A 27,200-nucleotide genomic window follows, 5' to 3' on the forward strand; every position below is an offset into this window, starting at 1 on the left:
CAGCGCTGAGGTGGGCGTCCCAGATCCATGGGCTGGCAGGCATGGCTGGTGCAGCAGGCTAGGGGAACGAGTGGTCTCTCCGCGGTTTCCGCGGTCGGCTGGGCGCTTGGCAGGCCGTTCGTTCGCGCCTGCCCGACGTGACGCGTTTGGCAGCGCCCAGCCGGGCCGGAGGTTTTTTGCGGCCGCCGCGCTTCATCGCGCTCGCCGGGCCCCGAGGCTCGCTGCAGGCGTGAACGGAGCGACGGTGGAATGCCGATGGCCCCCGTTAGGGAAGCCGGCGGAGGAGAGGCGTGAACACACACGTGTGGCGGGCGCACGGAGCTCCACGCTCCTCCGTCCCTGGGGAAATAGCGCCCGGACGACGAGGTGCAACAACAAGGCCCATGCACGTCCATGTCAAGACCGGCGCCGACATGCCGTGCCTCCTCACCGCCCCACGGGCCGGTTCTGCACAAAGCTAATTTCCGAAACCTGTGAACGAGGAGCAGAGAGGAGCAGCAGCTCCTTCTCTGTGGCGACGGCTCTGGTGACTCCCAGATCGGCCAGCCAGGACACCTGTGATCATTATCCTTCCATCGGCCCGTTAATTAAGCCAACAGGAGCCTCTGTCTGCGGCCCACAGTGCCGGGTCATTACACGGACAGCCCGAATGCAAACATACCGCTGCCTGAGCTCGGAGCAGCAGACGACGGCCTGCTAAAATATTCCTGCTCACAACACCGAAAATCCTCTTAGCGTCCATCACAAGTTAAAGCGGAGCAATTATGACTTTCATAATAAGGCTGTAATAAAACTTCGTAATAGTAGCCCAGGGCAACCGCATCTAACGTTACATCAACCTGACTCTCGATGATGTAACACCAGAGGAGTGTTCTACTGCCTGGGTGCACGGACAGCCCCGGCTTTGACACTGTAATTAATTAGCAGTACGCGGGCTGATGGGTTAGTGCGACACAGAACACCCAACCCCAAGGGCCTGGTCTCAGTCAGTCAGCCTGCCTGGATTTCCGGAACGTTCTCGGTGTGGCGCATATCGCTGCCATTTAAGAGGGCTGGAGCGAGCCTGAGACAGCATTTAAGTGGCCCGGAAACCAAAGTGAGCGTTCATTTTTATTGATCACTCCTCCCCGTAATCAAAATGCAATACGCGAATTAAGCTGTCAGTGCAGATTCATTCATAATTAAGAAGAGAAAGGGCGAGAGAGAGCGGCGTTTCCCCGACGGAAGACAGAAGCACAATGCGCTCTAGCGAGGAAGTAATTGTACTAATAATTGTACAATGCCCATGATAAATGGACTGAAAACACCGGCTTTGGCAAAACAGGGAGACTAATTGACTATGGAGTTGTTTAAAGAATTGTGATTAATGAAGTTCATAACGCGCGCGTTTCCTTGAGACGCGATCTGTCAAAACAGAGGGAGGGAAAAAGAGAGGGAGGGTGTGTATGTGAGTGTGTGTGTGTGTGTGTATGTGTGTGTGTGTGTGAGAGAGAGAGAGAGAGAGAGAAGAAGAAGGGTGCTCTATAGGGTTCTGTTATTCTAAACCACCATCAACCAGCAGGGACACTTTCACTGAGGCTGTGTGTTTATCTGTGTGCAGTCTGTTGGCATTTCTCTTATTGTTTTTATAGGCAACAGCACAAACCACAATTCGCAGTATTACAAATAATGCAGTTGTCAGCCCACACCCCTACCTAGGCACCTTATTTAAAAGTCTACACGATAAGCTCGGAGCTGTGAGAACCCAAGGTCACGCCGACTGCAACGCAGGACAGACACAGCAGATGATTCTACAGGAAGAGACTTTACCTCATGCACAGCAGGTCCACACAGTGCCCACCTGAAGGACCTTTTTACATCCTGTATCATTCGCACTATCTACATGTTGCATTCATGTGCCAAAATGTGTCTGTTCCATCTTGAGTCGTTATTTAAACTGTGAGGCTGAGTTGTGTTGTACTGTGCTTCAAGAGCTACAGAGGAAATGGAGTGGTGAACAGTTAAAGCGCTGCTGTAAGACGCTGTAGACGCTGTAGACGCCACCTGAATGAAGCACAAGGCTGACTGAATTCAGTCCTCCGACGTCTAGTTGGGATTCGCTTTGAAGTAAACACAATTTCAAAGGATTGCAAGGCAGGATTCGTAGGCGGGGCAAAAACGGGCCGACACGGGCCAGCACCACTCTGACGTGAGCCAGCACCACTGTGACTGAGCGTACCGTGACCAATCTTTGGCAAAGAGTGGGAGATTAAGACCTTGGCTGGGGGTTTATTCCAGCGGTGACGCTACTGCGCAGGACCCCGGGGCAGATGGGAGGTTTGTGTGCAGGGTGAGTTTATCTGCCCTATAGGCCACGAGGCTGGCTACTGTGGTGTGGACACAAGCAGCTGGCCTGTGTTAACAGAGGTGACTGATTAAATGACCTTAACTATAAAACCACGTGGCTACACAACAGACACAACAACAAAGGCAGCGCAGTGTCACACACAGTCAACCACACACACAGCAGCAACAGAAATAACCACATGTGCAAACAAATGAATCCATCTTTCAACAGCCCTGGGTACTGTATTACACTTATTATTAGTCTTGTGTCCTCACACTGGGCACGAGCACAAGTCCTGGTCCGCACACTGGATGTGAGCACTAATCCTGGTCCTCACACTGGATGCGAGTGCTAATCCTGGTCCTCACACTGGATGCGAGTGCTAGTCCTGGTCCTCACACTGGATGCGAGTGCTAGTCCTGGTCCTCACACTGGATGCGAGTGCTAGTCCTGGTCCTCACACTGGATGCGAGTGCTAGTCCTGGTCCTCATACTGGATGCGAGTGCTGGTCCTGGTCCTCACACTGGATGCGAGTGCTGGTCCTGGTTCTCACACTGGATTCGAGCGCTAGTCCTGGTCCTCACACTTGTGCGCAAGTGCTAGTCCTGGTCCTGCTGCTCACCAAGCCTCTTGGTCCTCTCTGAATGATTAGCCCGGTTCCGGCCCGTGTCGTTCTCGGAAGCGTGGGTTTTTCATTTCCCCCAGGTTTTTGATTCTAATCTGAAGCTGTAGAGGAGCTTGCCCCGCCCCTACCTACTTGCCCCGCCCCTACCTACTTGTCCCGCCCCTGCCTTCTTGCTGCCCGCCCGACGCTTCTTCACTACTCCAATAGGAAGTTGCCCAGGGTGTCAAGTACCAGGCCCTGGCAGAAATGGTACCACGAATGGTACAAAGTGCCAATTGAGCCCCTCACTCGGGAATCACATGACAGGAATCACATGGCAGGAATTACATGATGGGAATCACATGACGGGAATCACATGATCTTGATCACTGTAAATCTTGTGCCTCGGTTGGTTAATGGAGGAAGGGTGTGTTTATGTATGTATTATAGTATGTACTTTTAAAAGATTTAGGACCAGTTAACAAGTAAATAAGGGACTTGGACTAGTCTAAGGGACTAACCATTTAATGACTTTTGCCCTACTAAAATAGATGTTAAAAATGAGAAAAATCATAGTTTTGATTAAACACCTGCAGTGCTAAATTAACTCTCCTTAGTGTTCAAGTCCAACTGGACTTACATAAACACTCCAGGTGTTAATTTAACCCTGGACTTCTTTCTATTTAGGGACGAAAGAGATTGAGTCTAATAATAGAATATCATTCTGGAATTTAAAAAAGCCATCAGTGGAGGTGTAAATGCAGAGGTGAAGATGTAACGTCTCCAGCACAAGAAGCCTTTATTTATGAGTGTGAGAGGGAAGCAAGCTCGTGACTTCTGATTTGAAAGTGGACTAGTCGCTTTCTGAGATGTGACGGTTAAAACAGTTCCCCTGGGTAACCAGAAATTCCTCCTAGGTAAATAAAAGCTTGAGTTTTTGACACGGAAGCCAGTAGATAAATGAGGGAGCGTCTTTCAAGCATAAACCTCACAGAGAGGTCTCCCTGAAAGAGTCACACAGCTAAAGAGAGGGGAGGTGACCCGGCCAAACGCCCACCCCTCCCCCCAACCCACCCAACCGCACGCCCACAACAAACAATTAGAGCGTCACGACGGCCATCCGTCTTTGTCAGCCCGGCCCGTTGCTCACGGTCACGAGGCCGGCGCCACCATGGCGTTCGGGATGCCATGGAGACCATGAGCGCATGGCGTGGGGCACTCCCTTGGCCCTGGAACGCCACAGAAGATGTGGAACACACACGAAACGCAGGCGGGAGAACGCGGCGGAGACATAAATCACCCTAACGGTGCTATTACGCACCCTTCACATCATATATACCACAGCCTTTCAAGTGGTTTGCTGAGGGAAAAAAAAAACTCAGATAGATCTTCTTGTGAACCTAGAAGCAATCATGACATGGTTATGTGTGTTATACATTAACATATTGCAGTTACTTTTCCCCCCTTTTTATAGGACATGTCTGTATCTGAAAAATCTAAAAAAAAACATTTTGTCAGATTTGTAGCTGTAAAAATAAAAAAAGCTTCTTGAAATACAGCAAGGTTTTCAGGAACTCAGCATGACTCTTTCTGGAGGACAAGCTTGTTCGTGTCATCCTAAACATCATCAAAACTACACCTAAATACAACCCTTTACCACAACTACACCTAAATACAACCCTTTACCAAAACAACAGCTAGATCCAACCATTTACCAAAACAACCCTTCACCAAAACTACACCTAAAAACAACCCTTCACCAAAACAACAGCTAAAAACAACCCTTCACCAAAACAACCCTTTACCAAAACAACACCTAAATTACAACCCTTCACCAAAACTACACCTAAATACAACCCTTCATCAAAACAACCCTTCACCAAAACAACCCTTCACCAAAACAACAGCTAAAAACAACCCTTCACCAAAACAACAGCTAGATCCAACCATTTACCAAAACAACCCTTCACCAAAACTACACCTAAAAACAACCCTTCACCAAAACAACAGCTAAAAACAACCCTTTACCAAAACAACACCTAAATTACAACCCTTCACCAAAACTACACCTAAATACAACCTTTCACCAAAACAACAGCTAAATATAACCCTTCACCAAAACAACCCTTTACCAAAACAACACCTAACCCTTCACCAAAACAACACCTAAATACAGCCCTTCACCAAAACTACACATATATACAACCCTTCATCAAAACAACACCTAAATACAGCCCTTCACCAAAACAACACCTAAATACAACCCTTCACCAAAACAACAGCTAAAAACAACCCTTCACCAAAACAACCCTTTACCAAAACAACACCTAAATACAGCCCTTCACCAAAACTACCCTTCACCAAACCTACACATATATACAACCCTTCACCAAAACAACACCTAAATACCACCCTTCACCAAAACAATCACCTACCAAATGGCCTTGTCAACCACACAGGCTAAATTGCACCATCCCCTAGCAAACAGCCCACTAGTACCAAGAAGCGTTTATCCAGGCAGAGGACTGTGATAATGTGCTGCCTTTATTTGCCACAATAACCTCCACATACACCTGCAGCAGAAAATCCAGGCAATATCCACATCCACCCCCCTGCAACACTGCAGATCCAGTTCACCCGGTGACTCAGTCCTAACAGAATATAGAAAACAACCCGTAAAAATGGTGCCCTCCACTCCCACCTGGCACCCAGGCATAAGGTCACGCAACTTTATTGTAAAAAAGTGCAATATAGCAGAGCATCGCATGACTAAATCCTGATTGGCCCACTCCCTGCCTCTCGCTGACATTTACAGACTTCATTAAGGAGGCCCAAGCGCTGCTTGCTAAGAGACAGAGAGGCTGCCTCAGCGCTGTTGTAAGCAGAGTATGATAAGTCATTATTGTCCAGTAAATTCTCAATTAGCCGGGTGCTGTTGGAGTCAGCATGTTTTGGATAAACGGTGGGTAATACTTCACCGGTGCTGGTGCCAGAGGAACTGGCCATCGGGGAGCTGTGACTCAAATCACGCCTTGCCTTCCTGAGCCCAAGCCTGTATTCCTAGTGTGTATTAATTGCTTGTGTGTAATAATTACAGCTAGCAATGGGCGGTGAGACGTGGCGAGACGTGGCGAGACATGGTGAGACTTGGTGAGATGGGCGAGACATGGCGAGATGCAGCTGGTCTGAAGGGCCTTCAGCCGGTGTGAACCAGGGCTTTTCTGGGATGCAGGGATCAGTACTGTCAACATACCCTCATGGTGACTAATAGACAGCCGATGAAACATGTATGACTGAATGAAGGTTGAAACCCATGCTCACCCCTCCCCCGAAGGTCCGACCTACATGACCCCTCCCCCGAAGGTCCGCCCTGTGTCACCCCTCCCCCGAAGGTTCGCCCTGCGAGAACCAAACGTCTGTAGAGACCGGCAAAGATGTTACGTGTACAGATGAGACACAAGATCTAAATACCCCTCGAGTGAGTCTGCGTTTACAGCTGGGGGAATTGGCGTCTGCTGGCACAGCGGGGGGCTGAGGGGACCCCTGCCGGCGAGCTCCTACAGGACCAGCTTCTGTCCTCGCACACGCATCTCCCTCACAGTGCACTCGAGCTCACTTAGGCTCCTTGGTTTGCACAGTGACCCGATTTGCACATTTATTAGAAGCACCAGGTCTCGGTGGGGGTCGGGCCAGGGAGATGCCAGCCAGCAGTCCCGCAGAGAGGACACTCAGCGTGGGACGAGAAACGAGGTGCATGACCGAGGACAATCATGGCGGTATGGAGCTATTCCTGAAGAATCAGCAACGCAACAGTTTTAACCTTTACCAAAGTCACCAAAAGCCCACACACATGGCAAACCCACACGGGAGAAGGGGGGGGTCTGTGTGGATGCTCCTGTGCATTGACCCCATGACTTCAATGCTACGTGTACCACTTGAGACGTCTCCAGCACACCTGGCCATAGTCCCCTAACACTAAGCAGACGTTTCCTTTGTACAGACCTTGGATTTGAACCACTTTATTTCCACTAAAATATGGTCAAATTGTCTTTTCTTCTCAGCATTTGTATTTGAAACTATTTGCACAGTTCAACATTACCCATACGTCCTCCTGTTCGTGTTGTTCCACACAAATACACCACGGCACAGTGGCAGATTGCCATCATCATGCCTCTAAAAGCTGCAATACTGTCACTCTAGAATCTCCTTTAGCGCACAAAGTTCTTTCAGCGCAAAGCTAAGACGCGTGTTCCTTCATCAACAACAAACGGAGCGTGATGAAAGGGAGGCCCGATCCAACGAGAACGTGCGTCTTAACTGAAAGCCCTTTTTGAAAGGCGGGATCAAGGACTTGCGCTGCCGTCGACGTATAGAACGGCGGCCCTTTCCGAGAAAGGCGACGCCACGCCGCAGCGAGAAAGAAAGCGTGCGTAATAAAAGGCGGGCCGCCCTTCTCCATGGCCCGACCCCGGTTTGTTGAAAGGACAAAATAATAAAACAGCATTTCGTAGGAGAGCGCGTCGTGTCACCTCCACAGACACCTCGCTGGACTTCGCGGTCGGACAATGCGATCGGTTGGGGACGCAAGCGGAGCGCCACACACAGGTGGGATCAAAGCATAGCGCCCTCGAGGCTGAACAATCAGTAGTGAATGTGGCCCGCTATGTAATTGCACGCAGTTTAATACCAGGATTCGTTTTTCTTTTAAGTCCCTGGATAGAAAAGCAAACACACACACGGACATAAAAGCATTCAACAGTATATAGGTGTCTCTATTCATGTTATTCCACACAGATCTATGAGTCACACCATTATGTCCGAATACAAACCTACATATGTGATCCAAACCTGCCTGAGGACCCACAAATTACTGCACCGGATAATTGGATGCGCCTTTTTAATTCCTCCAACTAACACTCCAAGTCATCAGATCATGATGCTTTCATCCATCCATAAAAGAGCGTGAGCTATTAAATCTCGCAAGATGAATGAGCAGGGCTAAGGAGTGGACCGGGTGGACCGGGGTGAGCGGACACAGATCGAGCCAGACAGCCCTCCTCGGAGGAAGGAGAACTGTGAGACGGTCCCAGTGGCCGGATGGGCCCATAAAGAGAGGCAGCCAGTCCGCTGGGATGGCAGCCAGCATGCGGATCAATGCCATCGAGAGGGGAAAATGGTGGGGTGAGAGGCGGGGCTGATGCCAGGGCCACGCCCACCAGGCCCTCCCCAGCCAACAGGCTCTTTATGAGGTGGCTTAAGGAGGAAATGGCAGCCCTGATCAATAATCCCTTCTACTGAATTATTGCAGCTCAGGTAAACGCATTAAAAAGTGCTGTGTGCACGTAATATCCTCATCCCCAACGCTCTGCACTGACACACTTTTCACTACGTCTTTATTGAGTCCAAAATTGCAATAGTATTCATGCTCAGATTTGTCCCATCTGCTGTTATTGCTCTGTTGTTTGGTACGCTCCGTAGGGTTCTTCTCACTGACACTAACTCGGGGAGAATTGGGTTTCCTCTGGCTAGCGGGCCAGCTCTTGCTCTTTCTTGGTCACAGGAGTTTACAACCTGCTTAGCATCAGACAGCCTGGAGCGGAATATAATGTAGGTGTTAAGTTCATGAGGCTGGACCATGTGCTTTGGTTGGTCCTCACTAGAGTGAAAATGCGTTAAAGGACAAGGACATCTCTTGAACTGTTCACCTCTTCCATGTTTAGGTTTAATAAAAAAAGGACAGATCAAAGATGACATTGAGCAACGTACTGAAAAATTCGGACCCCGACCTGACCGGTAGACACCGTAACACACTTACAGCTTACTGACTGTGCCTTTAATAAAAGTGAAACGTCCTTAACTTCCAAATGAGTGCACAGAGCACAGCGCATTAAGACACGGAGCCTGTCAGAGTCACTTTTTGGCACAATTCATCACGGTGCGTTAATTCTGCAATAACATTACCGAGCCCTTCACACAACGCACTGCCACCAGCAAACTAAATCACTTTATTTATCTCTAAACGCCAACCACCCTGACCCTAAATCCTTAGGGGCTGTCCATGCACTATACAATTGTGGCAGCTGTGAGCTGGACCACCTTGGAGGTTGGGACGAAGCACCGGTTCATCTTTTAACACTCTGCCTTCATAACATTACAACGTCTGAACTTTAAAATGTCCAGTCGTTATGCTGACATCATGCACAACTAACCACAAAGGAATGCGATTCGCTCTCAGGAGGGACGGGTGGACTGTGTGTGGCTAAACCACTGGTGCTTAATCACAGCTTTTTGTCCTGAATCCAAGCCAAGACTTACTGACGATCCCATGACAAAGCAGAATTAGGGCACGTTGTACCCGGGTTACATTCTATTGCCTAATGGGCTGTGCTGGGCGCATGGCACTGGTCTTCCCCAATCACAGCCTTGAGCTCCACTGCTGTTGTGTCTTGTGAATGATCTGCACATATCGGCGCCTTGTGTCCTGCGATTTGCACAAGAGAAGCTCTGAGTCTGTTTGTCCATGTTTGTATTAGTATTTTCATCTTTCTTGTGTCACATCCTTTGTGTGTGTGCGTTGCAATAGGTTGCCAAGGTAGCCAGGGTAGCCAGGGTAGCCACGGTTGCCACGGTTGCCCCGTACTCTGCGGCAGACGTGGAGAATTGTTGCGTGTGTGGGTTTGTGCACCTCGTCACGCTATTGTTCTGCCACTCAGGCAACGGGAGCGCTGTGCATGGGCGTAGGCTCGGGCGGGGTTGTAAATGTGGGGTTCCACTCTCTCCGTCACAGAGATGGAGATGAGACACGGGACTGGGCTTTGCTTATTGCCATGCAAGACAGGAAGTATGGTTTAGATGGAGAATAGATGGGGAATTAGTAAATTTCCATTTATCTCCTGTGATTTCGCCGGAAACAGGTATGTGTGTGGGGTGGGGGCAGATGGGGGCAGGTGGGACTTGATTAACTCAGCACTGCGCTGTGATGGTGGACCAACGTCCCTTGACAAAGAGCTCCCAGCATGCTCTAGGGATTCTTCAGAAAGATGGGCGGGAAACATTGGAAGCGGAGAGACAGGAGGGACGGGCCCTTTGTCCGGGAAAGGCCACTTTTCTAAAAATACCCCTCCACTCCACGTCTGGAATTGCGAGATTAATCCCAGTTGTCACCAAGTCGAACTCCCTTCCATGATGTATTATTCGGCATCGCGGTGGGCCAGCAGACCGTTGCTCCAGCAAAGAGTGGAAGACCCGCGGGCCGCTCGGACAAGGCAGGCCGGTCCAATTCATATGGGTTCGACCTGGCCTGTTTCATTAACTAAAGCTAGATTTTAATGAACACATCTTCCCATAGCCAAGAGAGAAGCTCAGGGGAGAGAGGCGGGGAGAGAGAGAGAGAGAGAGAGAGAGAGAGAGAGAGAGAGAGAGAGAGAGAGAAGCCCCAGTAAGACAGCACTGTAAATGGCAGAAACATTTTATGTTTAAATCAATGTGCGCGCCAGTTCTTGTGCCATCTAATGCATGTTTTAATCATTCTTTCCTGAGATCAATGTTATTTGGAATTGGGGTGCTAGTGCAGTAGGAATTTACAAGTGTTCTGCTTCCCCCACTGAAAGGGAAGAGGACAGACAGTTTTACGGGCACATCCACCCAGCGACGGCCGTAAATCTGCTCGGCGACGGGAGAAAATGAAAAATGGCTCCACTCTTTTGTTTGTTTGTTTGTATCTTCTGTTGTGGCAACGCAGCTCAACGACAATTAGAACCGCAATGCCTTTTTTTTTCACCTCGGATAAATTAACGGTAAATGAAAGTGAGAATATGAGTTTGTTTTTTGGTTCGTTTTTTGTTTTTTGTTTTTTTTTTTCCCCCCAGCTCTCAAAACAAACTCCCCTGAGGAGAATATCAATACCCCCACTACTCGTTTATCTTAAGAACGACTCCAGCTCATTTGGAGTTAATGACTTGAGTGCGTTTGTTGGCTGTGGAGCGCACGTGCGTCTGGGCGGAGGCCTGCGGCTGCTCCACCTGCTCCACCTGCTGACAGCTCACGGAGGTTGACAGGAAACCGGAGAGGTTCAGCTGCATCGACTGCCCATGCAGACACCGAAATATCCTGGGCTAAAAGTGTCGAGGGAAAGGGCTTCCTGTCTCCACAGCAGTGGCTGCCTTTCACCGCCCCACCCCCCACCCCCCACCCCCACCTCCACCCCCACCTCCACCTCCACCTCCACCTCCACCCCCACACTCCCTGCCCCTCTCTTTGGTGTCTTTAGTGCAGGAAGTCAATATGACTTTTGTGAAACTTGCAAATAGCTTTCGGTTATTACGTTCTCCGAGGTCACAGCCACCAAGAAAAACACAGACAGAAGAGGGGGGGGGCATAGTTACATCTCCAATCAACCAATCAACCACTTTTTTTTTTTGGGGTGGGGGGGGGGGGGTGTTCTAGACTCTTTGCTGCTGATGTCTGAACGAGAGCACCGGTGTTGAGTTGCACCGTGGAGATGTGAATATGTGAATGTGTGAAGCTTGTTAAGCTCCTGTCTACATTCGCCGGTGGAGAGCAGGAAAATTGCTTGTGAATGACATAAATGAGACAGCTTCCCATCACTGCACACTGTCATAACTCTGCGTCTGCGTGTCTTTAACATGTTACGGATTACGTTTGAAGAAAGATATGGTAATGTGAGAAGGCAGGTCCTAACTGTGTGTGTGAGTGTGTGTGTGTGTAGGTGTGTAGGTGTGTGTGTGTGTACGTGTGGGTGTGTGTTGAGAACTATGTGGAATAGGGAGAAACAGAACACATGGCACCTTTAATGAATACTCCAGAGACAGGAGACTGGGGATCATGACACTGTCACTCAGGGTTGTCAGTAGAAAAAAAAAACGTTGCTCTAGAGGGATTCACCTCAAATCCTCTCTCTCTCTCTCTCTCTCTCTCTCTCACACACACACACACACACACACACACACACACGAGCTGTTGCATGTATCTACATCATTGCTAAAAAGAAGCATGGTATACATCCTTTTGCCGCTGAAAGCTCATCCCCCCCCCCTTTCTCATCCATTACTCTCCATTCAAACTTAATCTCTCTATTAAATCTACAATCACAGATTTCAATATTACGCAGATCACCATTAGACCAGAGAAATAATGACTATTTTGCAAAGTGCTTGGACAAAAGAGATCAAATGTGCCGTCAAATCTGATTAAGTGAAACGCGGTGGGGAGAAACGTATTCTGGGTCTTTCCGCCGACACGGACAGGGATTTTCAATGGTACCATGCAAAGAATCAAGAATTGGACATTACTTGGTTGGCTGCCGCTTCACGTCTGTCTTCAGGATCTCTGCTTTGAGGACACACCAGACACATCAAAGACGACAGGTCTCTGATATTTAAACAACTTGGCTATACCACTGAAAGCATATGGACCTCTGAATTGTCAATACTGTCATTTTTCTGCCACTGCTGTGTGGGACTGATTCTTCAGACTTCAAACCCTTGCCCTGGTTGCATACGGTAGCCGTCACCACCGCGGAAAAGTTTATAAGAACACTGTTCTTAGAGGTGTAGCTTTGATGATCCCCTCGTAGATCTGATTTCGCTTATGTGATGAGAGTTTCATTCGTGTCATTACCTTTCCCTGCAAATCTTCTCGGTGTACATTTGCATTAAGAAATACATCTGGCTCTATTAAATCTTGTTGACTTAATGTCTGCCACCACTGCTATGCAAATTAAAATGATACAAAGCGTGATTTATGACCAATCGGCTGAATTCGTTCAGATAAAGAAATGAAACAATGGCCGTTACCGTAGCTTTTAAATTAAACACTAAATCCCGCAGTTCTCCCAGATGGTTGCACAGCAATGAAATCCCACTTAGCGACGGCAGCGCAGACGGACGCTGCCTGTTGCTGATTGGTAGTTGGGTAGTTCTTGACCCACTTTGGAAATGACTGTTTCCAAGAAAAATCCCAAACTGTGCATGAGCATTACTGCAATCACAAGCATTAATGTAATCCTATGTTTCTTTCATAGGATTATTTCCACGGAATGTGAAAAGACAGTTAGAGAATGAAGGGCAAACCCCTTTTTTAAGCATCTGCAGCGTTTACAGTGGTCTTCCAGTGATTATCTGTCAATTTGCCAATTGTTTGTTTCACATAAACTCTTGTTTCTTATATTTCCCTATTGTTAGTTTTACATAAAATCAAAGTACAGCCTTAATCAACAGTGCATCAGGAACAAACATGCCTACACAGTCATTTCTCGTCCTTATACGCAGAAATCAGGAGATAAGCCGAAATCATTTTGTGGCGATGCATGTTTTATTGAGAAAAAAACCTTTCATTATTTATCCTGTGTTTTTGGTCTTCTGAGAAAAAAAAAATAAAGCCGTCCGAACAAACAGCGAGTCCGAGTCCCCAGCAAGCTTCTTAACTGCTTAGCGGCGCGGGGCTGGGCGAAAGACACGAATAATCCTGCAACCAAAGCCGTCCGGTCCGGCCTCAGCGGGGGGGGGGGGGGGGGGGGTTGTGCTGTTTACCGTACGTGATGGGCGGCGGCACCGATTTGCAAGCGCACGGGCAGCCAGAAGCGCCTGGCGGGATCGTTTCTTATCTGGCCTGCGTACAGATGCACATGCAAACAAACCAACGTGGTGGCAGCAAGCAAGAGTGCCAGCCAATCCGTAGACGATCAGCTGATCAGCTGATGGGGGTTGGGGGGGGGGGGGGGGGCATCTCTGCTGTCGTTCGACATGTCCGCGAATAACGAGATGGGCCTCGGCATGCGGCGGGCAGGCGCGCGTGCCGATCACCCGCTCAGAGACCGAGTGCCGGCCAGCCGGACGCACACGCTTGGCATCGATAAAATGTGACACCGGGTTTTCGGGAATAGCACCAGCGCTACGGAGAAGGCGTGGGCGGCCGCGTTGGCCCCGCACAGGCTAGGACGAGCTGGGCCAAGGCGCTGCTGGTAAGGGCAGTTGACTCATTGGGCGGGTGGAGGATCCTTTAATCCATCACTCCGCGGCTGACAGCTGGGAGGTGGAGGGGGTTATGAGGAGGATAAGGGCAGAGAGACACCATCCCGGACGCCTAATTACACCACCGCCCAGACATGAGGCCTCATTACCAAACTCCATCGCCCCCGCTCCACCCTCTCCCGCTTCACCAGAGGGCAGGAGAGGCAGGGGGACACTGCCGTGGAAGCTGGTGGAGGCCGCCATCGATAAACAGGCAGGAGTCAGAAAGGGAGTTGGTTTCATCCTCTGCTAACGGTAACACACTCTTTAATTTGTTATTGACGGGTCTCCCTCCCTTGCAGCAGGCTGGAGTTGTTCCAGGAGCCATTCTGCACAAAGGGCTCCTTATTTTTCCACTGGGTTTTTGTTTCCAGAGAAATATATGTATCTGAGCCCGAACAAATTCTTTTTGATTAAAATCAAAGAGCGCATTTGGAGAAACATCGATAGAGAGGCTTCACTGGATTGAAATCAAGTGCATGCTTTTCTGACATGCCGAATGAACGGGGGAAAAGAAACGATATTCCATTATAAGGAGCTTAATTGAGAAAAACAGCACATATACCTAAAACAAAAAAAAAAAACAAAAACAAAAAACAGATGGTGGTATTTTTATCTCAGGAACTTTGGGGGTTTCTCTGTGTGCCAATCAGGGATCCTCTGTTCAAAAACGCATTTCTGGACCACAGTTCTGAAGTGATGTTTTTAGTCAAAGCTAAAAAGGGGAAAGGATGTAGGTTTGGGCTTCAAAGCTGTCTTACGCTCATGGGGAGTGTTGGGCAAAAGTGGAGGAAAGAGAGATAATGGATGGAAATTTTTCACTTGACCCCTTTCACGCTCTCCTATCCTGAGGCCCCTCTGAATGACACACATCACTCAAAATGACTGGCAGTGCCGACAGATCCATAATGAGGCGATAGAAGGAGATGACGGAGAGAGTGAAAGAGAGGGGCTTTCTCCCCCCACATCTCCAAACAGGCTGGAGAAAAGGGAAGAATAACAGATGAGAGGAAGAGATGGAGCTTCCTGTGCCTTTGAAAACAAAGCCGGAGATTTTGCTTACTATCGCTGTGAATATATTCGCTTTCTTCCCTTTGAGACACCATCCACTCAAAGAGGATTTCCAAACTCAGTAATGTGGTTATTTTTAGAGACTTTATCTCAGTCTTGAGCTTTCTCTGTGCTCTACCTCACTAGCCCGTTCTTTTGTCATACACTACGTCATTTGCATGTAGAGAACAAATGCAGTTTATGGAACTACCTAACATGAATTAAGTTCATAATTAAGTTCAGAATTAAGCTTAAGCTTGAATTACTGCTTTGGCATCCAATAAAATATCTCATATAAAAATATATTTTTCTCCAACCATATTGTTTGCAACACATACAAACACCACACGTGATTTAGAATACAATATGATTTAATATGAGAACATATTTTGGTGAATTTAATATAGAGAATTTACTACAGAGGGAGACCAGTTTACCAGTATACCAGTGCAAATCCACCCTTTCCAGAAGCTGGTAAGTGTGGTGGCCAGCGCATCTCAAGTGCTGTGGCAAAGAACTAGGAACAATGCTAACACACCGTAGCTAAGAGATTAGCGTGACAATTAGCTGTGAAGCAATTATCAGCTGGCGAGATGAAAGCAGCTTCTCTTCCAAGGTGTTTCTTTATGCGTTCAATAGCTGTTGCGGAGTTTGATAAATTGTCAGCACGAGTTTTTGCCTGACGGAGTTCACAGCTGACGGAGCTGCTTTGGGGCTGCTACAGTCGCACGAGAACTCCGCTAATTAGATTGGGAGGGATGGGGGGGGGTGGGTGGGTGTGTGTGTGTGTGTGTGGTGGGGGGGGAGGGGGTCGTCTTTTCATTAACCTTCGTTTGACACCTTTTGCAATCCATGCAGTGGTTTGTGATGGCACAGAATTAACAAGGAAGCAACGAATTACAGAACGCTTGAGAAACTGCCGGAGATGGAGACAGTGGGAGGCAGAGCAGATGTGTCATTCAAGTGAGATGAGCCCCGGCGTGAGGTGCTGGGAAAGGGGCTCCACAATGAAAGCCGCTGTGGGTGGCCCCGCCCTCCTTGGCCTTAGGGTTGGGCCTCGCCCTCAGTTGAAAATGGTGCACGCTGTCCATTTTCCAGTCTAGCTTCAACTAAGAGATTGGGTGTGGGCGGAGCATGGCGTGATTTGTCTTGAAAAGGGTTAGATGGGGCATGGTATGATTTGAGTTGGGTGGGGTTGGGCAGGCCATGGTGTGATTTGAGTTGGGCAGGGTTGGGTGGGGCATAGCGTGATTTGAGTTAGGCAGGGTTGGGTGGGGCATGGCATAATTTGAATTGGGCTGGGTTGGGTGGGGCATAGCGTGATTTGAGTTAGGCAGTGTTGGGTGGGGCATGGCGTAATTTGAATTGGGCTGGGTTGGGTGGGGCATGGTGTGATTTGAGTTGGGCTGGATTGGGTGGGGCATAGCGTGATTTGAGTTAGGCTGGGTTGGGTGGGGCATAGCGTGATTTGAGTTAGGCTGGGTTGGGCGGGACATGGCGTGATTTGAATTGGGCTGGGTTGGGCGGGGCATGGCGTGATTTGAATTGGGCTGGGTTGGGCGGGGCATGGCGTGATTTGAGTTTGGCAGGGTTAGGCAGGGCATGGTGTAATTTGAGTTGGACAGGGTTGGGTGGGGCATGGCGTGAGTGTTGTGCTAAATTGTGCGCACCGATGCTGCTGCCCTTTCCAGCAGAAGTTCAGACAGATTTTATATAATTTTATATTTGAGGAACAATGCAGCACACACACAGAGCTTCATGAATTTTATGTTTGTAGAAGTTTTGTCCTCGGCTGGCTTCTCAAAGTTATCTGAGAGCCAAACTCAGAACAACATACTCACAGGGTGAACCTGTCTCAAGCAGCAGTCTCCTCACTGCCTTTCCTTCACACCTACTTGGATAGCTGCATGCTCGCCTGCTCCCCCACCCCGCCCCCTGCCCCGCCCCCTGCCCCGCCCCTTACCTGACTCCTCGTCGGACTTGTTGTCGTTCTCCGAGTCGGTGAGGGTCAGGGCCGAGTTCTCGCGGCTGGAGAGGCCGGAGCTCCGGCGGGACTTGGCGCCGTTGGTTCCCCACAGCCGCATGGCTCGCTCCGGGGAGATGGAGCCCTCGGGGTCCGAGTCGGCATCGGAGCCCGCGCTTGGGGGGTAGCCGCGTTGCAACAGGCCCAGGTCTGGGCAGTACGTGGTCTGGTGTGGGGCAGTCTCACAGATCCCCAGTTCCGCCAGAGCAAAGTTCCCTACGGGGACAGAGCACGAGCAGACAGAGGACGACCTGCTGAGTTTTCACACCCACCTGCAACGACTTCGCTCTTATCTCAGGAACACAGTCAACCGGTAGCAGGATTTAGCCCAAATTATGCAAAACCACTTGAGTTTCATTCAGACACATTGCGACTAGCTATAGTTTTAGGCTAGCAAATTCACCCCGCTTAGCCCTGTAGTCTTACTCAAATTACCCCAAAATATTCATCATAAGCACGCCGTCTGTCCTCCAGCCTAACAGACCAACTTCTTCCTGGCTTGATGTCGATGGCTACTGCACATTCTCTCTCGGCTAAATCTTCTCGTGCTTCTTTGCGGTTCTGATAACAATGGTTTTTCTTTTCATTTGATACACTAGATTATCCGTAAGACCATAATCCACTTTCTGCTGCATAAACAGACGTCTCTATAGCGACCCTAAGGCGAGGAATCCTGCGAAGCTTGACAGTGTCTGCGGAAACAATATTCGAGACAAATGCTCCAAACTGAGCAGCAGAGCAGATTTTGACGGCGTCTTCCCCCGCGCGCCGAGCTCCTGCTCTACCCCCCCCCCCCCCCCCCCCCCCCAGGAAGAGGAAGGCCTTGGATGCGGCCCTGTAAGGTGGGGGGAGGCAGAGTTCCAGAGTTCGGCCTGGACTCACTGGCACGAGGCTGGAGAGGAAGTGTTGAGTGGAGCAGACTGAGGACTGGGGGCTTAATCAGTGGATCTGAGGTCAGACCAGGCTACAGCGGGGTGTGGACCGAGAAGGGCTACCTGTGGCCAGGCTTAACGGCCTTACTGCACCCTGAAGCATACACCTGCTGTGAGCCTCTCTCTCTCTCTCACACACACATACACACACACACACACACACACACACACAAACAATCATCTGACCTATGTGCCTTGCCAACATTTCCAAACAGTTGATCTGCACCCAGCTCCCATCCCCAGACAAATATACAGTGTAACATCACCCAGATTAAAGCGCATCAAACTAAATCAATAAACACAATGGAGGCCCAATTATAGCCAAGCCAGGGGAAAAGCAATTAAGGGGAAAAAAAAAGCACAACCACGTTCCTCTCTATAGTAATTAAAATAACGTTGGGAAGGCAATCCTTCACTATCACCTACAACAGAAGGCGGAGTCTCAGTCATTAACAGGATTCAGTAACTGTGTACCAGCAAAGATTATATTGTTCACAGTCACATACTTGCTTGGGCACATAACAAGATTAGATATCTGGATACTGTTTAGAAATGTATCGAAGAAAAAAAACTTCCGTCAATAAACTAATTCCAGTGGTGTTAAGTGAATACAAAGAGGTGAAATAAGAGAGACTCGATGGTGGCAGCTCGATACGGCAGAGGGCTTCGGGTTAAAGACGCTACACATGTTTGCGTTAGGCTAAGCTATGGCCAGCGGAGGCTTGGCTAACTCCGCTAAGCTAAGCGGAGGGTTAGTACAGCGTGCTGCTGACAGGACGCTGTAGGTGGGGTGGCTCACCGGAGCTATTCCCCGCGCGCGTGAGAGGATGAGCCGCAGGTAGACGACAGACAGCTGCGCGCGAGCCCGGGGAAGCCAGGCAGGCCACTTTTAGAAGCCTCAATATCCAGATCTGAACCCGACTCCACATTTACCAGAGAGAGCTGACATATCCTGCATCTTCCTGTACACTTCAGAGTCCTACTCCCCCAGAAACAGCCTTTGCTGGTTTGAAGAACAAAGGCGTGTGTGTGTGTCCTCACACGAACATGTGTGTCAGAGAAAACAGGTGCGCTGCCTTATCCACCACTCGCTGCTTATTACGACTCCATGACAACCATTCTGCACACCTCTTATGAAATTAAGCTATTCATGACCGTGATGTGCCGAGATATCGGCCTTAATCTACAGGATGAAAAACACACATCTGCCCCTCTCCATTTGAAATTGTGTTCTATATATTTTATATAAGTATAAACAAATACACTTTTTAGTTGATATTGGCCTTGAGCCTGAAATGAATGCTCCATGTTGAGAGAATATTGTCAGTTAACCAAGAACTTAACCAAGGTTGAATTCTTACACTGTAACTAATGAAAGGGACACAAAGGAATTTTGCATTATAATAAATCAATTCTGTTCTCAGACAGATGGAAAACTGGGCTTTCCTTGGAAAGGCAGATCGCTGGTGCCAACAGCGTCAGCCGGAGAAGAGACGCATTTCTTCCAATAACGTGTAGAGGAGGCCAGACCTGAGGCGCCCAGGGACGCTTTTACAAGAAAAGATGGAGAGTGCGGGGACACTGGAGACAAAAATGTAGTCCTACATGCTAAAAAAGACAGTCCTGATGGGGTATTTTTAAGTCCACACTGTGTATATCCAACAGAGGACGTCAAGTTGGAGACTTTTTTTTAAAAAGGCAGCCGTGAGATGCTGTATTAGAAAACAGCTGTTAAAACAGTGGAGGTTTGGGCTCGGACGTAACCGCCACACATCCTCCAGGCACCATTCTTTAAAGGCCGACTTCATAAAATATGAATGAGCTAAAGTCTGCACTCACTTCTCGAATAAGAAAACCTCCTTGATATCCCCTCCAATGCAACAATTTCAAGTCAATCTTCTTCCAAAGCAGGAGGAAGATTAACTTGATAATTTCATAACATTCAGCAAGAAAAAAAAAAAAAAAAAACCATCAACATAAAAAAAAACTGCTGATTCTCAGGTGAATACGGGAGTCCAGTGTTCAGTGTTCTGCAGATTGCTAAGTACCAGAATCACCAGAATCGTTCCCTCTCCATGTTTATAAATTTGCAGTGAAACCAGAGGGGAGAGTGCAGGTCAGAGGAGATCTAACACCCCCCCTCCCCACTGCAGGGTTATATTAGCAGGTTAGAGGAGCTCTAACCCCCCCCCTGCAGGGTTATATTAGCAGGTTAGAGGAGCTCTAACCCCCCCACTGCAGGGTTATATTAGCAGGTCAGGAGATCTAACCCCCCCACTGCAGGGTTATATTAGCAAGTCAGAGGAGATCTAACCCCCCCCCCCCCCCCCCCCTCTCCACTGCAGGGTTATATTAGCAGGCCAGAGGAGATCTAACCCCCCCACTGCAGGGTTATATTAGCAGGCCAGAGGAGATCTAACCCCCCCACTGCAGGGTTATATTAGCAGGTCAGAGGAGATCTAACACCCCCACTGCAGGGTTATATTAGCAGGTCAGAGGAGATCTAACACCCCCACTGCAGGGTTATATTAGCAGGTCAGGAGATCTAACCCCCCACTGCAGGGTTATATTAGCAGGCCAGAGGAGATCTAACCCCCCCACTGCAGGGTTATATTAGCAGGCCAGAGATCATCTAACCCCCCCACCGTGCATCCATATCCCACATGTGCCGGTTTCTCCTCAGCAGAGTTAAAGAACACAAATTGGTGGCGGAGCAGCGTGCGAGCGGAGTGTTTCCGAGCGGAGGAAATCGCAAAGGCGCCTCGTCCTCGTCCCGCGTCGTCTTTCGTAGCTCACACCCTCTTCATCTCTCCCGTTTCCCAGGACGGCCCACGGTACGGCTGCACCTTTCTTTTATTGATTTTATTTATTTCTTTTTTTTTTTCAAAGGCGCTCCATCCTTTGATGCTGCGGTATTCCTCTCACTGTCAGGGTGACGAGCGGCGCGCCCGGCGGCTGTTACCGTGGCGTTTCTGTCGATGTGCTGGGGGGGGGGGGGGGGGGGGTTATGAGCCGGCTGGCTGTTCCACCCCCCCGCCTGGTCCCCCTGAGACAGTCTGGAGGAGCCAAGAGACATGTGGGGGGGGCTGACGACAGTGGCGGGAAACTCTTGACATAATTGAGTAAACAGCAATAAGCACCCACAGGAGAGTGTGGTGGTGGTGGTGGTGATGGTGGTGGTGTGTGTGTGTGTGTGTGTGTGGTGGTGGTGTGTGTGTGTGTGTGTGTGGTGGTGGTGGTGGTGGTGATGGTGATGGTGGTGGTGTCTGTGTGTGTGTGTGTGTGGGGGGGGGGTCTAAGGGGGTTGGTCTTGGCATGGCTTTTTGCTGGAAACTCATCGCTGCCTTCATAAGTGAAGCACACAGGTTAGAAGGTGAGAGAGAAGTCATTTTTTAATACATTAACGATGGTTAATGCATTTAAAGATGATTACATTTTAATTAAATGAAAGAGGTAAGCAAACACAAAAGACGGCATGAAACAGCCACTGTGGTTTTATTTGTCTGTAGGTAATCATGGGATGTGTTAGAGTCGCACTTGTGCAGCGCTTTCCCCCCCTATGATGCGGCATCGTTATCTAGCTCAGCGCTCGCTGATCTTAGCTAAGGGGTGCTACGTGGGGCGCTACGTGGGCCGCACACGCCGCCTCTCATTGGGATCATCTGACCCTTTAAGTCACTCTCAGCCTGGCAGAGCTCCCGTCGTCTGCCTTTAACCTACGCCTCCAACAACTCGGGCAGGAGAGGGAAAGGACGTGCCCAGGGAAAGACTGACGCCAGGACTGACAAACAAAACAGTAATTGGCCGGTGAAATGGAGAAATATTGTCAGGAATAGGCCGCCTGAATGGCTTCATTTCATCTTGCCCTTTTATTTCTGCCTTTCTACTCTCCAAAAGTTTCGGAGTTAGCTCGTTTTTCTCGTTTTTTTCTTCTGAAACTCCGGAAACCTAATCCTTAAAACAAGAAAAATAAAACACTCCTACCCTTAAAAGAGCTTTAAAAACAGTAACTGGATTACCAATATCTGGACTCTAATAACCAAATGGCATGGAGACAGATAATAACTGAATAAATAGTGACAGTGTGGCAGCCTCAACAGAGCTCTGTTGTAGTCACGTTTCTTTCTGTAGTGCATGAACACACACTGAGGTAATATTCCAGTCCTGCTCAGCCTTGAAGCCCATGTAAGCCCACTGTACACTCCAGGGCTTGGAAATTGCCCCGCACTCATTATGTTGCACCGGCCTCATAAAAGAGCTGTTTGAGAGGCTTGTGAGAGGTGGACTGATTGGACAACGGGGTCGCCCAGAATGGCAGCCGCCCAGGTGGTGGATAGAGGGGGCAGTAGGGGTGTGTGTGTGTGTGTGTGTGTTGGGTGTTGCACTCAACTGCCAACGCCCGCCGATCAGCTGGCCACGCCGGCCTTGCAGGACCCTAAGGGCGTCCCAAGAACTGGCTGATCTCTGATGCTGTGGAAACATCTCATTAGATACCTTCCACTCCTGAGCCTGGAACTTTCATCTCTTTTAGAACAAAAAACTTTCATGAATAACTGGAGCACCGAACATTAATGTAATGGGTATGACCTTCACTGAAGGCAGCGTGGGGAGAACATATGCTCATTTTTAAGAGCGCCCTGGGAGGGAGGGGAGGTACGGTGACAGTGGCACCAAGCCGGGGCGTCCCCGGAGCACTCGATCAGGATGACCGTGGAAGCCAGCGGCTCCCTGCGGTAGTGGCGGTATTCCCAGGCGCCCTGGTGGGATTTGAACCAGCGCCCTGGTGTGAACCCCGTATCTGCCACTGCGAGCCCCTTCCTCCCCCCGCCTATTAAAACACAGAAAGGCGCAGCGACGCCGCAGAAGGCAGCCTGGGAAAAGCCTGGAAGTATCGCCTTAGCGGAAGCGGGATAATGCGGGTAATGGGGGGAGTGTGTTAACGCGGATGATGCAACACGGTGTACACGGGGGGCGAGCGGCAGGCGGTGAGTTCAGAGGCAGGCGCGCGGGGGGGGGGGGGGGGGGGCGCGTGAGAGGAGGAGACAGCGCCTGATCTCTAAGCACAAACGCTCTCCATGAGCGAGAGCAGCCCAGACACTCGCGGGAGGGTCCGCGTAATCCCGGCGGGTTTCTGTGCCAGCTGATAAAGGCGCCATAGCAACAGGCTGCCGGACAGGAAGGGGACGATGATGCGGGAGCGGATCACGGGCGGCGGGGCTACGCTTTGTTTCCGCGAACTGGAAGGGGGGCGGGGCTGTGGGTGGAGAGTAATCTTCTCGCCAGGATCCAAAATCTAACACCTACCAGCAGGGTGAGGTTTGGGGGGGGGGGGGGGGGGGTGGAACTTGTGAGCACAAAGCAGGAATTACTGTTAGATTAATATGATGCTCAGACTGCTCCAGGTCTGCTGGAAGTGGAGGGGCTCGAGGTGGGAGACAGATATGGATGAAGGCAGCAGCTGTCTCTTCAGCCGAGCTGAGAGTGACTGATTGACTTTAGTCAGAGAGTGGCAGAGCGCTGATGGAGAGAGTCGCTAATGAATGACTGTGATATATATGGAGCCCAGAGGACCTAACAATGCCCGGCTCCGATGAGCATGCACGTGGAGACGGCAGACACAATTTTGCTCAGCCATTTCAGGTATAAAGTGCCTTATCCAGCCAAGCACACGCGGCAATTTAACACCGTGTTCCTGGTGTATCCAAAAGGCCGCCCCAAATTGACAGTGAAATTGCAGTTGAAAAGCAGGTTGTTGTGATTTTACGCAACGGGAACTTAGCTAACCAAATTGGGGGGAAAAGACTAAACTGGTGCAAAAATTAAGGGCGGAGCACGTGGGGAGTAAGTGGAGGGAAATGGGATGAGAAGGTTGGACAAGATGTAGAGGACACAGACCAAGGTCACTCTGCTGAACTCCCCATCATGCTGTGATGCTGTGAAAGGGATTGTGGGACTGTGGTTCTATTAATGAATTTACACAGCTGGTTCCGTGTGTTCTTGGATCTCCACACAGGCCCGATCTCTTCCCTAGAGCTTTGTGCTCAAGGAGCCATTACGTGCAAAAACAAGCATGCACGCAAGCACAGGGACGATCAGCGCAGAGTTCTCGACCAGCTTTTCGTCAGAGAAATTTACGGCGCGGCGCCTTCGTGGCAGCTCATTAATGCAGAGCTCTGCGATTACATGGCCATGCAGACCCCGGCTGGGTTCTCCATCACCTCCCTCTGACAGTCCCAGCTGCGATTGATGGAGATGTGGATTCCCTGATTCACTCTCATTGATGGGTGCATTGACATCTGCTGAGCCCTGATGTTTATAAGGCGTTATCTCTGTGATCCGGACTTGATTATAGCACAATGTGCATTACGTCCCATCTCGCTCCAGTTGGAGCCCGGTCCGCCTTCCCCCCGCCTTCCTCCCGCCACAGAGGGGCAGCGGGTGGCATGTTGGCAGACTCTCGGGTGCAAGGTGTTAATTGCGAGGGTTAACGCGGCCCAGCGCGTGACTGGGCCTGGTTTTGGCCCGACACCCCTGTATGGAGACACATGGCGCGTCATTAGGACTCCCATTAGAGCCGGGGCATGGGGAGTCAAACGAACGCTCCCGAAAGCGTCCTCACTGTCAGACGGCAGCCGCACCAGCCTGGGACGAGACGTCTGCGCGACGCGGCCACTCGACACCTTTTAATTGGGCCTCCGAAATAGATCTGACCCCGTGAGGAACTTCGGCACCTCTGAAATACCACCTGATGCCACCTGGTATTTACATAAATATCACACCTCCTGCCGGAAGGAGCGACAACTCACGGAACAGCTTAAAGAGCAAGAGACTGGAGGATGGATCGAGATGATCGAAAGCTGAAGTATGATCGTTGGCAAATTGGGGCCGATGTTTGTTTTTAACAGAGGGGGTACGTGATCGCGAGGTTTGAAGCTCCATACTTGCAAACAGGTTGATGGCTGGCAAGGTGGCTTGTGAAGATAATGTGAATATCAACAAACATTTGTTATTCAGTTGCAGGTTTAATGAGCATGCATTACTTATTAAATGTGTTACAATGGAGAAAACTAAACTCTCTCTGCATCATGAGGACTTTGGTGTTTTGTTTTGTTTTTTTTTTTAATCGGAAACAGAGGATATCACCTGCCTCTTATTACTGCCACAAGAACCCGCACAATGACCCGTGAGTCTCCAGGCACTCCCACTAAGGAGGCCGCTATTTTAGGATGGAGCCAGGATTTGACGAAGTATTAAATACCTTGCACTCAGCAGCCCCTTACTGTAATTGAGCCCAAGGGCGAGTTCCTTCAAACGGGCCGCACGCATGCTGCCAGTCACCCGGCCCGCCCGGTAACAAACGGCTTTAATCAAACTAATCATTTCCGCTGGATAAGAAAACAGCAGCCTGGGACATATAGAGAACGCCACGCGTAATTGTGCGGGGAGTTTAGTGCTCAGCGCCGCGGGAGGCGACGTGGGCCTGCCAACCTCTCATCCAATCAGCATGCCGGAACGGCCTGCGAGCACAAGCTGACCTCGGAGTGACCTCGCAGGCCTCAGACTAGCCTCTGTTGCCTCGTTTGTTTATAAACAGGCCCCCCGTGGCTCCAGTAAACCTCGCCGCTAGCAGAGATGGCTAATTACGGCACTAGCATCTACCGCTTTGGTTTCAGTTTGCCAACCAAAAACGGAGGTTGTTCCCCAGACGGGTTTGATAAAAGCGGCGGTTGTTAGCAAAAGTGGAAGACCATGAGCCGCACCCAGGTACCAGCAGGCTAAGCACCATGTCGGCGAGCTGGGACCAGCCAGGGCGGTACCACTCCGTCATCGGGCGAGAGTGGCAGCATCGGGTCCGAGCGGCACACCCTCCGCGCCCGGTGGGCCATACCCTGCTGGGCTGTGCAGTTATCAGCTTTGTCTGCTGAACGCAGCGAGAACGAGAGACAAGAGAGAAAAATTGCAGAGCCGTTTAGACCTCGGGGTGTCGTGTTAACCTGATGTGCCTGCACAAGCCTCCTGGATACAGAATCCCATGTTGTTTAAAAGCTTTTAAGTGGCATGTTAATATGATGGAACGGCCACTAAAGAGATGGGTGATCTGGCTATATCTCTAAAGATACATCAGCAAGACAACCAGTGATGATCTCGCGGGTTTCCTGATCGAGGATCATTGGCTCTGGTGTCTGCAGTAGTGCATTACTCAGTCACCACTATTAGACACAGAGAGGGAACTCCGCCTACGGCTGAACAAGTTTATTTCACTTGTCCGATCTGACGAATAGGGACAAGGGATTGATGGAGATACACAGAGAAAGAAAAGTGTCTGTAGGCTTCGGACCACTTGAAACCAATTCCCAAGTCATCAATGAGCCAACTACAGACCTCTCAGCTGTCACCTACTCGATTCGAGAAAAGGGCTTCTGGGTGTTTTGGAGTGTTGACTCAGCTAGGGGCACAAAATAAATGGAAAGAGGCGCGAGAGAGCGAGTGAGACAGTGGGTAAAAGAAAGATAGACTCAGGTAGAGCGCATTTAATCTCAGTGTCATTTATTTTTAATACCCGCCAGCTTCTTTGTTCTCCCTTTGATCTTCGGCTGCCTGGATTTATTGCTATGTGCAAACAAAGCACAGAATCAACAAAATAATATAATGAAACATGCGACCTGACAGCTAATTCCGCGTCAGAATGGCGGGTCCGACGGGGAAGTGAGCCATACGGGAGCTGAGGGCGGACGGCAGTCGCTAAGTGAAGTCAATCGCAGTGGTCTTAACAAAGCAGCGGACGCGCTCTGATACCATCGTCCCGCGTGCTGCTGATCGGTTCCCGTAAACGGGCAGACCGTTTAGACACGGACCCGCCTTTCCGTTGGCTCGGGAGTCCAGAAATGACATATCTGGATGTGGGCGTTTCCTAATCCGGAAACAGAAGCCGGAACACACTGTATGATCCGCACGGAGGAACATGGGCTTTTTGGTGAATTTTGCGTCTGATTTAACCATCCACAAGCCAGAAACTTTTTCAGGGTTTCACTAAGGCTGTTTTTGCTGAGGTTCTCATGCTTTCAGGTGTAAATGGGGCAAAAAAATTGGGTAAATGACACCAAATGACAACTGCAGCTTGTCCTCCAACTGAATCCAGCTTCAGTGGTTCCTTGCAAGCAAAGCGATAGGCCAGAACAGCACTAATGCTGCTGGCCAAAGAAACCTTTTTTTTTTTTGCAGCACAAAAAGCAT

General features: G+C 49.7%; 1 protein-coding gene across 1 annotated transcript in view; it reads right to left on the reverse strand.

The window, feature by feature from the left end:
* Nucleotides 1-4,083: 4,083 nt before the first annotated feature.
* Nucleotides 4,084-27,200, reverse strand: part of LOC143527600 (teneurin-2-like) — a 39,155-nt gene continuing 16,038 nt past the window's right edge. The window contains exons 3-4 of the mRNA XM_077022909.1: nt 16,975-17,250; nt 4,084-4,160 (exon numbers count right to left, since the gene is read on the reverse strand). Coding sequence (XP_076879024.1) covers nt 4,084-4,160; nt 16,975-17,250 — 353 coding nt within the window. The remainder of the gene's footprint in view (nt 4,161-16,974; nt 17,251-27,200) is intronic.

The sequence above is a fragment of the Brachyhypopomus gauderio genome, chromosome 11 (assembly GCF_052324685.1).
Source record: "Brachyhypopomus gauderio isolate BG-103 chromosome 11, BGAUD_0.2, whole genome shotgun sequence".
Lineage (NCBI taxonomy): Eukaryota > Metazoa > Chordata > Actinopteri > Gymnotiformes > Hypopomidae > Brachyhypopomus > Brachyhypopomus gauderio.